This window comes from Anabrus simplex, chromosome 3 (genome assembly GCF_040414725.1).
Source record: "Anabrus simplex isolate iqAnaSimp1 chromosome 3, ASM4041472v1, whole genome shotgun sequence".
Taxonomy (NCBI): Eukaryota; Metazoa; Arthropoda; class Insecta; order Orthoptera; family Tettigoniidae; genus Anabrus; species Anabrus simplex.
In genome coordinates, this window is record NC_090267.1 from 206697732 (window position 1) to 206711032 (window position 13301).

The 13301-nt window shown below is 39.6% G+C and overlaps 1 protein-coding gene across 11 annotated transcripts in view; it reads left to right on the plus strand.

The window, feature by feature from the left end:
• Positions 1-13301, plus strand: part of LOC136866151 (protein tramtrack, beta isoform) — a 625536-nt gene that overhangs the window by 337439 nt on the left and 274796 nt on the right. Inside the window, exon 5 of one of the 11 annotated variants that reach the window (XM_067142862.2) lies at positions 2477-3211. The exons of the other annotated variants lie outside the window; for them this stretch is intronic. Within the exon in view, the coding sequence (XP_066998963.1) occupies positions 2477-2748 (272 nt within the window). The 3' untranslated portion in view covers positions 2749-3211. Of the gene's footprint in view, positions 1-2476; positions 3212-13301 lie in introns of those variants that run through there. 11 annotated transcript variants of the gene reach the window in all.

Here is a 13301-nt window from a genome sequence, read left to right on the forward strand (position 1 = left end):
ACTGCCTACTTGCTTGTCGAATTGACTTACGAGGGCTCCGCTTGATGGACTCACGAATTAAATCAACAGTAGCCTCTGAAACTGCGTGCTTGGCGTGGCGGTCCGACGTTGACACCAAGGTCCCAGTTTCTCGAAGGCACCTGTCCCATTTCATGATTGTTATGTAAGTGGGAACATCATTAGTTGGTAACAGTCCATACTCACGCCGAAATCTACGTTGTACTAGTGTAACAGATTTTATCTCCGCGAGCGAAAGCACACAGAACACCTTCTGCTGTGGAGTCCACATGGTTACTGGCGCGCTTCTCGTGAACAGTGCAATTATGCGCATGTGGTACCACCGCCACCGCAAGCAAACACAGAAAACATTTTGAGTTAACCTAGTTGTAGAAACAAACCACCAATAAATATCTCCATTATTTCTCAAGTTATTAAATTTTATATTATTATGCCTTTAACCTGGACACCTTGTATTTGGGTACCATGCTAACTGACATCTGGATGAGTGCGAAAGAAACAAAAACGAGAATAGCAATGGCAAAACAAGCTTTCAAGGAAAAGAAATGCTTGTTATGCAGCAAAATGGGGATTGAATTAAGAGAACGATTGGCTAAATGTTTAGTGCGGAGTGTTTTCTCTGTACAGGTGTGACATCTGGATGTTGAAGAAGAGACAGAATTTAAGCATTCAGGATATGGGTTTAGAGGAGGGTGGAGAAAATAAACTGGTTGGATAAAGTGAAGAACTGTGCAGCACTGGAAAAAATCGAAGAACTCTTCTAAACCTGATTAGAAAGAGGAAAGCAAACTGGATAGGATATACTGTATGTTGAGAGGAAAAGGACTTCTAATACCAGTTCTTGTAGGGTGAAGGAAACTGTGAAGGAGAAGAATAACAATACTGAACGAAGTAAAAAGGGAATATACCAGACTACCGACGAGTTCACCTAGGATTGGAACAGGTGGAGACAGCTACAGTGTCAGAAACCTACCAATAGGCAGACCACCTGATGATGATGATGATTCTTAAAATGATTGTTTTCCATCATTTTAATTTTAGTTAATGACTTAGCGTTTCAAGTAATTTGAAAATAAATAAATTGGTTCTTTTCTCATCGCTAAGCCTCAACGTCTTTGGTGGGAAAAGTACATCTTTGCATTTACTGAAAAGACATCCTACAGGGGTACGTGAACGGATATCTGTGTTTAATTTTAAGAACATTGGTGGTAGAAGAATAATGTCGTTGGAAGTACTGGAAAGTTAAGAAAGTACCTTATCCAGAACTGGTGAAGCTACTGGTTCTGCGGTAATAGAACTGAAAAAATTATTTTCTTCATCTTTTATTTTTCCCTGTTTCTGCTTCTGTGTGATGTGTATCAATTACTAGAAAGTAATAGTTACAATTTGATTTCAAGAAGTGAATTACAAGTAAAAATTACATTTTGTAAAAATAACAATTACAAGTACAAATTACTGAGAATGTTTTTGCAAGTAATTCAATAACTTCTACTCAATTACTTCCCAACTCAGAATGTAGTGTTCCAGCATATGGTGTATAATAACCCCATTGTGTGACAAAATATTCTGCTTAATGTTATTTACATGAATAATACTTCAACATAAATTAATATACCATTTAATTTATTTAAAATAAACTTAAAGGCTGCCTGGCATTAGAGAAATTTTTGCACGTATTAATCAGAAGGACCTTTTGTTTTTTTAACACCAATATTAGTCCAAACTACTGTATAAGTAGTTTTGTTGGTTAGAACTCTTTCTTGTGGTTTGCTTTGTTAATATTAAAGAACTTGCATACTCCATCTTACGACAGTTTAACTTGAGAATGCAATGTTGAAATGAGAAGTGTATTCCTGACAGTAGCTTATCAGCAGTGGAGAATAATTGTGATACCATTTCCATGAAACTGTGTTGCTATTCAATTAAAATGGCATTTTCTAATCCTTGCCCATTTGATATCTCATTCAAAGTCTTGCAGTATTTCCTATCTTTCCTCTCTTCCTAACTCTAATATTGTCATTGAACTAACCATATCTCGGAACACCCACGGGGGTATACATACAAAATAATATATTTAAGTGTCATAATGGCTTCAACAACCATTACATTGATTATTTTTTCACAATATATAGTGTTCAATGAAAGATTATCTTCTAGAAATTCAAGAGTATAATATTCTACTGTAAGTTTTGTCTCTTAAAATAGGTGTAATTTTTATTTCTGTTGCAATTTAATATTCTACCTGGCATGCGTAGTGTTCCTTTCATATCATCATGGTTCATTTTGTTTCTTATTTTACACTGCTCATTTTGCTTCTTATTTTACATTGAACTCTGTGAAGAGGTTTGTCTAAATACATGAATGGAACATAAAATATCTCAGCGAATCTCATCCAACCTAGCACCTATAGAAAAAAGAAAAGAAGAGTGTCTGAAATAGAGCCCTCTCTTTCTTCCAGGCCGTGGGCGCACATTGTATGAGGACAAGTTTGTTGCGGATGCAACAATGCCCGGCCTGTTTCACTGCAACTTATGCTGGAAGGGTGTGCGCAACAGATGGCATCACTTTAATACTCATTTCCCGGGCAGCCATCGATGTATGCATTGCTCCGCCGTTTACACTCGTGTTGATAAACTTAAAGCTCACTTGAGAGGCGTACATCATATAGAAATCACCCGTTATTCACGTTGCGGACCCTATCTTAATGAAAATGCTCAAAAAGCTCCCTAATTACCTTTAGAAAGTTGTCTGAAATATTTATTCAAATTCTTGCAGTGGTATTGTTTATTGGCAAAAGATTTTTTTTGAAAACTTATTTGACATGACTGATTTCATGGGTTTTAACAATGCTACATTGCTTATTTACATTTACAGTAATATATCTGTTCTACTTCATGAAAGCGACATTCTTGATCAGGTGTTTAATGCTCGTGTGTAACATAGAGAGGTTTGAATATGAACCTGTTAAAATGGAAGAGATGAACTGAAAGAAGAAGAACTGAAGATGCTAAAGTAAGGAATTGCTTAAATACAATGAAAAAACTATATTGTGAACCCTGTGTTAAGTAATTTTATGAAAAACTGCTTATCATGAGAAGTTTTTTATTGAGTTGTTTTTATTCGACGGAAAGCATGCTAGTATCCTACAGAATATATAGTAATTTTTAGAAAATCTTATATTTTTACTGTAACATTTGTGATGACTTAAGTATCTTTTTTTAATGTAATTATAAACTTAACTGTTGTAAATTTGTTTAATAATTCTTTAAATTCGTGTTATTTTTATGGATCCCTTTTCTTGACCCTGTTTCTTTCTGGGGTAAAAGAAAATTTGGAAGTTTAGAGTGTTTTTTAGAGAGTACATTGACCTTTTTAAACAGAAATGCCAATGTAAGACTGGTGTTTTTATAGTCCTGTCACTGTGGCATTTATTACAGTAATGCTAAATATTCAAATTTGAAGCATATGTTGTCAGAGCTGAATTGAAAACCCACCTGCTAATTGTATGGTCAACATTCAACCTGGGATGGATCGGATGCTTTTTATTGCAATCTACCACATTTTGCTTCACTCTTTCGTTGACATAAGTGATGAGTTTTGAATGCTTTAAGTGCTTGAGTACGTGATGTTTGCCTAATAGTCCAGTCTGTATCCTTTCAGGAGGTACAATCCACTCAGTATCCTTTCAAGCTTTATGACTTCTTAGATGGAGGTTGATCGGAATTTCTTGTAGAATTGAACAACCATTTTCAGACATCGTAAGAAGGCATCTGTAAGTGATGTCTGGCTGATTATTTTTCTCATCAGATTGAGTGGCAAATGATCAGAGGATAGAAATATAGTAATTAATTACACTGATTGACAATGAACTGTTACCGCAAGAAGTAAATATACGAAGGTGGTTTGAAAAGTCCGTGCAAAGTCCGAGAGATGGCACCACTGGCGCGTATCAAGGTCATGTTTAGTTAGTAGAATCTCTTGAAAGAACGCACACCAAGTTTCAACCATATTGGTCTATTTCTTCGTGTTTGGCATTCATGTGGATCAAGGAAGTCGAGTGATTTTCAAGAAAGGACGAAAAAGAATTTTGTGTGGTGATTAAACATTACTTTATGAGGAGACTTAAAGAGAAGCTTGATAAACATTATGGTGACTCTACACATTCGATTAGAACAGTTTATAAGTGGTTTCAAAATCTTCGGACTGGCCATATGGGCACAAGTGACCCTGAACGTTCTGGACGGCCTGTGGAAGTTACGACTCCTGAAATCGTTGATCAAATCCATGATATGGTGATGGATGAAAGAAGAGTTAAGGTGCGTGAGATTGCTAGTGCTGTGGGCATCTCGACTGAATGGGTACATAATACTTTGCATAAACATTTGGACATGAGAAAGCTACCCGCAAGATGGGTGCCGCGATTGCTCACGCTTGACCAAAATGGAATCATGTGAAGTGTTGCAAGGATGGTTTGCAGCTGTTCCAGAAGAATCCAGAGGACTTTTAAGCGTTGTTTCATCACTGTGGATGAAACATGGATACATTACTATACTCTGAGACCAAACAACAATCTAAACAATGGGTTACCAAGGGGGAATCTGCACCAAAAAAATGCGAAGACCGTTCCTTCGGCCGGAAAGGTTATGACGACTGTCTTTTGGGATTCGCAAGGGATAATCATCATAGACTATCTGGAAAAGGTTAAAACTATTACAGGTGCATATTATTCATTTATTATCAATCTATTGAGTATTGTCCATACCTTGCGAGGTAGATCAAACCCAGGGACCGTCTCAGATGTACAAGGTAACTGCTGACATGTTTCCAGAGCATTTGGAAGCCATTCTCTTCTCCAGGAATCAATTATGTTAAGTTTAGTGGGATTATTTCCAAGTGTGAGCGGAGGATGTCTTGAACAAAGTCTGTTGATTCTGAGGTCAGGAATATCAGAATGCAGTGGTGGTCTAGGGTTTGCTAAGATCTTATTGTATTCCCTAATCAATGCTTTCCCCCCTCAAGATTTGTGGATAGTATGTTACTTAGAATAGGCAGCCAGATGGTGGGTTAGACCTTATTGTTCCTGAAATAATACACACAGTATTATTACGTTGGACGTCAATTTTGTTTACATGGGTACTGTTCAACCATACTGGTGCACATTATTCTGCCACAGAGCATACCAGACTCAATCATTCAACATCAACATCATTCAAAAGCTTTGTGGAACCATGTGGGGATCATCTGCGACAACTCTATGGATTATCAGTCCTTTACTGGGTTTAAGTTGAAAGTGCCATGAATCTCGAAAAAATCTGTTTGCAAAATTTACTGATTAAAAAATTGAACTTGAGTTTCGAGGTAATGTTAAAACAAGTCTAAAGAATGGCATTCCCTCCAGAACTAGAATTTGTAAATTCACTGTACAACCATAAATCTAACTTTTTTACTTTCCATAAAGAAGTACATAATATGTACCACTAATAGTACATTTTAATACTGTTCTTGACATAGAAGAGTTTGAAACTAAAACAACTGACAGCCATATAAGTGCACTGAACATAACGTATTTTGCAGTTGTAATGGGGTGTGGATATAACGCACTTTGAATATTGTGACGTGTTGGCGGGGTAAATAAGTAAATAAATGAGTACAGAACCTGGTAGAGTCCTATTTCTAAGATTTATTAACTTAGCACTACAATTACAGGTTTACACACACACAGACGATAGTCTAGCTTACAACTTACACAAGTACACTTACACGGTTCGCTCTCTCTCTCTCTCTTAGTTTCTCATGTTCCATCTACAATGACGCACACTCAGTCATCGATTATTTACACTACACTCACTCAACCACTCAGTCACACTCATTAGCGCTGTCACGGTCCACAGCCTACACGTCAGTCTCACAGGTCGGGATAGTATCCGCTGTTCACTCAACCCATCGAACCCCGTTCGCAGTCTGCACACGTCGGCACCCAGTGTTCCCTTCGCGCTGCTCCAGAACACCCCAGGTTCTTCTCCAGCAGCCGGCATCAAGGGACTCATACACACGACATCAGGGAAACATGAACAAGTCCTCGACTCCAACAGGCAGATACTCCATCAGGCTGACATCTCAGCCCAGGCTATCACTGACTGCGCTCTTCCCTAGCTCATGCCAGCGAACTCGGTCTCACTCCTCACTCTCAGTCTAACTCTCACTGACTCCAGGCAGGTCGTTCCTCTTTTATATACCTGTGCAGGCCCTTCTAGAATCGTCCGGATGCTCGATGGATCCAGGAACCTCGCGAGATGGAATACTACAGATTAATAGTCGAGTAATTTCCGTCGTTCCATGCGGCGCGACCACGGATAGAAGAGAGAAGGGCCGGCCCAGCACTTAAGTGGTGTTTGCGATTGGCACGATCGAGCGTAAGGGGGGTGGGGCGATGGGTGACAAGCTCGGCCCATAGCAAGTTGGCATGGCAGACGCTATAACCATTACAGTATGTTTGTGCTCTGGACATAACATGGGTTGAACCAGTAGGCAACTTTTGTATGAGGTTTTGGAGTGATTTTAATGGATTTAGTTCCTGTCTAACAGAAGGTGTATAAAACTGCATTTTGATTTTCGGTGGACTTACTAGGTTTTGTAACTGGGTGACTTGGTTGTAAGTTTGCAGTAATATTGGTGAATGATTAGTAGCTCCAGTTCCTATTATTTAGCCAAAGCTATTAATGTTGCGACCTTCATATTTGGCTTTGTCACACTTGAGGAAATGTCTAAGAGTAGTTTTCTTCTTCAAATGTACACAATCGTATTCTTCCCCACTGGCATGGTTAAAGAATAGCTTAAAGCTCTTGTCCACTATTATCAAATTAATACTATGTTACATTGTAGACATGATACTGGCTTTTGGGCTTATTCCGTGTCAACAGAATAAAGTGAAACTCTTTACGTTTCGCAGAGAACTTTGCTCTGCATCTTCACAAGAAAAACTCAACCGTTCATGAGGAAGTCTTGTAAAGTAATGAAGGTTTCAATTTAAGAATGCCGTACCATTGGAGCTGTAGTGGTACGCTCGTTTTCACCAGGTGGCTCGCTGTATGCTGGCACGGTGCTCTAAGCGGGAGCTGATGACAACATTAAGCTCCAATTAAGATGTTCTAACCATTGCTTGTGCTATTATACAAGGCTGGGAAATGGCCAATGAGAAGTAGGGTCACCGAATGTAGTTTTCAGTTCTCCCGCTAGGATCGCCTGTTTTAGACATAAGTTTTGAATGTCTTTTCATGTTCAGCATGGATCTTGTGACAAGTGCTTGTGAAAATTCGCTAATGTATAGCTAATTATGATACTGACGGAGAAGCCGAGTGTTCTGAATGTTGCTCTCAATTCCATGTTCATGTCTTTCATTTTTGAGATGATGCATCCTTTCTTTTAAAGTGGTAATAATATGTTTCTGCTTCTTACAAATGCTCTTTGTTTCCTACATTTTCTGACTATTCTTTTCTGTTTCAAACCTTCTTTAATGTAATATAGTTTTAATTTTAATAGAACACTGTGTGCCTGTGGTTTTATGTAATGGTTCACTGATAATTACAGGTAGAGGGTCATTCTCTTCACTAGCTGTAGATGTGGTTGGTTCCACATGAAGTTCAGTTGTCTTGTAGTGTTTAGCTTCATTTCCCAATTCTGTAGCCTTCCTCTTATGTGGTCTTCCTGTATGCGATTGTTTTTGTTTGTGTCCGGGAAAATCTTGAAAAACCGTTGGAATTATGTTCGGAAGTAGGATTTTTAGTGCTCTGCTTACACTATAATTTGAGTCCTTAAAATTCCTACTGCAAGCACTGGAATGTACAGTAGGCTTCCACGGAAATCTCAGTCTATTCCCTTGATGAGAAATTGCCAATCACCATTTAGTTTTAAGATCCTCGTCTTTTGGAAATCTGTGAAATGAAATACATTACCATATCCTTTTGAGGTCTTTGATTTACAGTAAGGAACACTACAGTACACCACATTTTTTAAGTTTATCCAATGTTTGCATTACATAAATACGTCATTAATTTCAGTCACTAAATTAAAATCACCCGCACTAGCACAAGAAAGCTCATAAAGTACAAAAATGTGTCTTAATACGCTTGTGAATATTTGAATCAGTACTTCGCCCGCACAATTTTATGACTAAGAAGAGCGCACCTAGCGGCAAAACGATGCGTTTCACGAGCTTGAGTGGGAACCAGTCTCACAACCAGCAAGGCCTTTTATTTCCCAGCCTTGTATAATAGCGTAAGCAAAGGTTCTAACACACTGTGTGTGCGTGAGAAATATCAGAGAGGATATCAGATGAATCTGGGACAAATGTGGTAGAAGAAATAAAAATGCAATGAAAGACACTGGGAAAGAATAGAAAGAATGTATGTGGAGAAAACCAGAGGATAATAATGATGTGAGACGGTGAGAGAGAGGGTGGGGTGGGAGTGCATAACCCGTGTACGCACGCTGTGAAAGTATGACATTAACACACAAAACATAGCTTGTAATGAACCAACCAGTGATGACGAACGTATGAATTTGGAAAACACTGAAACGAAATAACAATATTGAAAGGGCAGGGAAGAGAACTACCTACGTAAATCCTGAATGGGTGGCAACCACGTATTCATTGACAACCAGTGTCCCTGTTGAAATTGTTTTGATTTATACGTACACTGACTGACAGAGCAAATGCAACACCAAGAAGGAGTGGTCAGAACTTTATGCCAATTGCAGGGTAGACTGACGTCCCTGAGGTATGCTCATGATATGAAATGCGCCGCTGTGCTGCGCACGTAGCGAACGATAAATGGGATACGGCGTTGGCGAATGGCCCACTTCGTACCGTGATTTCTCAGCCGACAGTCATTGTAGAATGTGTTGTCGTGTGCCACAGGACACGTGTATAGCTAAGAATGCCAGGCCACCGTCAACGGAGGCATTTCCAGCAGACAGACGACTTTACGAGGGGTATGGTGATCGGGCTGAGAAGGGCAGGTTGGTCGCTTCGTCAAATCGCAGCCGATACCCATAGGGATGTGTCCACGGTGCAGCGCCTGTGGCGAAGATGGTTGGCGCAGGGACATGTGGCATGTGCGAGGGGTCCAGGCGCAGCCCGAGTGACGTCAGCACGCGAGGATCGGCGCATCCGCCGCCAAGCGGTGGCAGCCCCGCACGCCACGTCAACCGCCATTCTTCAGCATGTGCAAGACACCCTGGCTGTTCCAATATCGACCAGAACAATTTCCCGTCGATTGGTTGAAGGAGGCCTGCACTCCCGGCGTCCGCTCAGAAGACTACCATTGACTCCACAGCATAGACGTGCACGCCTGGCATGGTGCCGGGCTAGAGCGACTTGGATGAGGGAATGGCGGAACGTCGTGTTCTCCGATGAGTCACGCTTCTGTTCTGTCAGTGATAGTCACCGCAGACGAGTGTTGCGTCGGCCTGGAGAAAGGTCAAATCCGGCAGTAACTGTGGAGCGCCCTACCGCTAGACAACGCGGCATCATGGTTTGGGGCGCTATTGCGTATGATTCCACGTCACCTCTAGTGCGTATTCAAGGCACGTTAAATGCCCACCGCTACGTGCAGCATGTGCTGCTGCCGGTGGCACTCCCGTACCTTCAGGGGCTGCCCAATGCTCTGTTTCAGCAGGATAATGCCCGCCCACACACTGCTCGCATCTCCCAACAGGCTCTACGAGGTGTACAGATGCTTCCGTGGCCAGCGTACTCTCCGGATCTCTCACCAATCGAACACGTGTGGGATCTCATTGGACGCCGTTTGCAAACTCTGCCCCAGCCTCGTACGGACGACCAACTGTGGCAAATGGTTGACAGAGAATGGAGAACCATCCCTCAGGACACCATCCGCACTCTTATTGACTCTGTACCTCGACGTGTTTCTGCGTGCATCGCCGCTCGCGGTGGTCCTACATCCTACTGAGTCAATGCCGTGCGCATTGTGTAACCTGCATATCGGTTTGAAATAAACATCAATTATTCGTCCGTGCCGTCTCTGTTTTTTTCCCAACTTTCATCCCTTTCGAACCACTCCTTCTTGGTGTTGCATTTGCTCTGTCAGTCAGTGTATTTCCACAGCTTCCCGTATAATCCTAGGCCTGCAGTGTTTAGTGTAGGTAAGAGCTCGAACATCTTGGAATACAACATAGTGACCCGACAATAGGGCGTGCACCTGACTTGTCTGGCTGGTTGAGACTGATATTTCTGTGGTGTTCCTTGATGCAAGTCCCAGTGGACCGGCATGTTTGGCCAATGTATACCTTGCCGCAAGTACAGGTAATTTCTTATACCCCAGGGTGTAATACTGGGGACAATTTGTCCTTGCTTTTACCTAAACTGTGAGCATCTTTAGTAACGGTGCCAAACACAGTTTTTATATTGTGCTTGCGGAGGACCTTGGCAATTCGGTCTTCTTTCTGTGAGCTTTGCTTAGTTGTCCCTGTGAGATGCAGGGCTCTATGAATCTGCACATCGTTGTAACCATTACCCTTGAATGTGACTTTGAGTGTGTCCATCTCCTCCTGGATATTTGATGGCTCACAAATTTGTGTCGCTCTCGTGGTGAGTGTCGTGAGAATGCCTTGTTTTTGTGCTGGATGGTGGTGTTAACAATGTGTTACATTACTTCTTGTTTGATTCTGAGTCTGTTATTACATTTAAGAACACACGGCAATGCGAGAAGAGGAAGGAACAGAAAGAGGGGACAAGGTCAAACATGAAATACAAAAGGACAAGGACGATCGCGATGTTAGACCTCCCTACTTCATCCTTTAAGCAAACCTCTCCCCTTACAGGATGTGAAGGCCTGTAAGCAAATAGAAGGTAAAGGTTTCCAGTTTTTTAAACCTTATCTGATTAACTCTGTTCCCAGTTGAATAATATTATGACACTGGAAAAAATTTCAAGGCCTATGTTATTGTTCATTGATTTCAATAATGTAAGATTTTAGGTCTTGTCCAACTTTCCGTTACTCCTCGCTTACTGAGTTTAAATGTATTTTCTTCTGGTATCAATTATCTAGTATATGAAATGTTACGTCCATGTGCATCCGACTAGTGTCCATGAATCACGCTAATACTTACGGAACTGTGATCAGACAGAATTTTACTGACCTAATACTAGCAGTCTTAATTTTGAAAGATTGCTAATGAGTAATGACATATGAATAGCCATATCCTCTGAAATGTATATTTGTGTGCTTATTGCAAATAGGCTCTTCGCATTTAAACTGCTCACTGGATATAATAATTACATATATTTTTTAAAGAGAAGAATATTGCATCTGTTATATTCCAAATTGGGTTATTTCTTCAGAGAAGATAAATTTCTCTTCAAGGTGAGTTTTAAAGTGTTTCTGTTTGCATGTTTTCTTTTGAATTGGAATGTAATAAAATATTCTTATCTACATATTAACATTGATTTGCCTGTGTAAAAGTTTTTTGTAATGTGTGTCATGAAGTTCTTATACCATTAAATTGTATGCAATACAAGAAAATTGTCTTTTAATAAGTAGCCTTGAAAATAGTCCCATCATAGAGGATTGGCAGAAGTGCTGTTGGTGACAAGAGGAGTAGGGAACTGGCTAGTCTGCTCTAGATGTCGAGAGAACCTTAAGTTATTTTGTTATAGCTTATGTTAAGATTCAGCTTGGATTTGTTTGTTACTTACTTGATTGATCATTCTAAAAGAGTTTATTGTTGTAAAGTAAGCTGTAACATGCGTCCTGATATTGGAGATGTGATAACTGAGTGGCATTGGCATTATCACTGCTTCTCACCAAGACAGCCATGGTTTGAATCCCAGCCAATGCCCATGGGATGTATGAAATGAAAATTCATGTCATAGTATTTCAGATTCCAAGTAAAGCTACAGGCCCCAAGGCTATGATTGTGATATCAACAGTTGTGTACAAGGTCATTACATGCATCCATTTTGAGAGCTTTGAGTAGCAGTGAATGTTCATTGTAACTTATTGCAAAGAGGGGTAATTTTTGTTGAGAAGTATAATACATTAGCAACTTGTCAAAAAATCAGTCAATCACTACTGATCTGCATTTAGGGCAGTCGCCCAGGTGGCAGATTCCCTGTCTGTTGTTTTCCTAACCTTTTCTTAAATTATTGCAAGGAAACTGGAAATTTATTGAACATCTCCCTTGGTAAGTTATTCCAATCCCTAACTCCCCTTCCTATAAACAAATATTTGCCCCAATTTGTCCTCTTGAACTCAAACTTTATCTTCATATTGTGATCTTTCCTACTTTTAAAGACACCACTCAAACTTATTCGTCTACTGATGTCATTCCACACCATCTTTCCACCGACAGCTCAGAACATACCACTTACAAGTATTGAAAATCATTGTGAATCTGTATTGAAAGTAATCTTATGATAAATGTAAGAAATTTATTTCTCTTCCACCTATTCAATACAACTCAATATGTTAAAGTTAGAGTTAAATCCTCATTAAAATAAGAATCGGTACATGTTTCACCATTTCTTATGGGGCATCATCAGCCATATCATTACTTCAAACCATATCAGGTACCTTTTTAAAATTAAACTAAAATCTACTAAAAAATTGAATACATTAAGAAACTTTCAAACCATATTGGTACCTGGTTAAAATTGATCTAAAATCTACTACAAAATTGAATACATTTAAAAACTTCACTTAAAAAAGCCATCATGATATGAGTAACTTGATTTAGGTGCAAGTGAAAATTAACAATATTGATGGCCTTTAGCCATGGTCAGTGTTGAATATGAGTGAAACTTTGGATTTGTTTGTTAGTTACTTGATTGATCGTTTTAAAAGAGTTTATTGCTGTAATATAAACTGTAACATGTGTCTTGATACATGGCATTGTCACTCAGCTGTAAAATTCTCGACACAGAGATGCATCAAAGATCGTAAAATGCCTCAGATAGCTGCACACCAATTGATATTACGTGGATATGTGATGGACTCTAATAGGAGGTCTCTCTGAGCCAGATGTTTTGGTTTAGTAATATTTCTGCACATAAAGGCATAATTTTGGGGCTGGAGACCAAAGATATTCTTTGCTGTTAAAATGAACCATCACAGCAGCAAGATAAGAAAACATGTTTCATCTTCATTACATTTCACTTTACTTGTAAAAAATTATACAACTTAGTTAAAATATAGAAAATTTTAATAATCTTTACAAGCTGCATGTATTTATGCAGTAACTGAATAACATGTACAGTATGACAAATT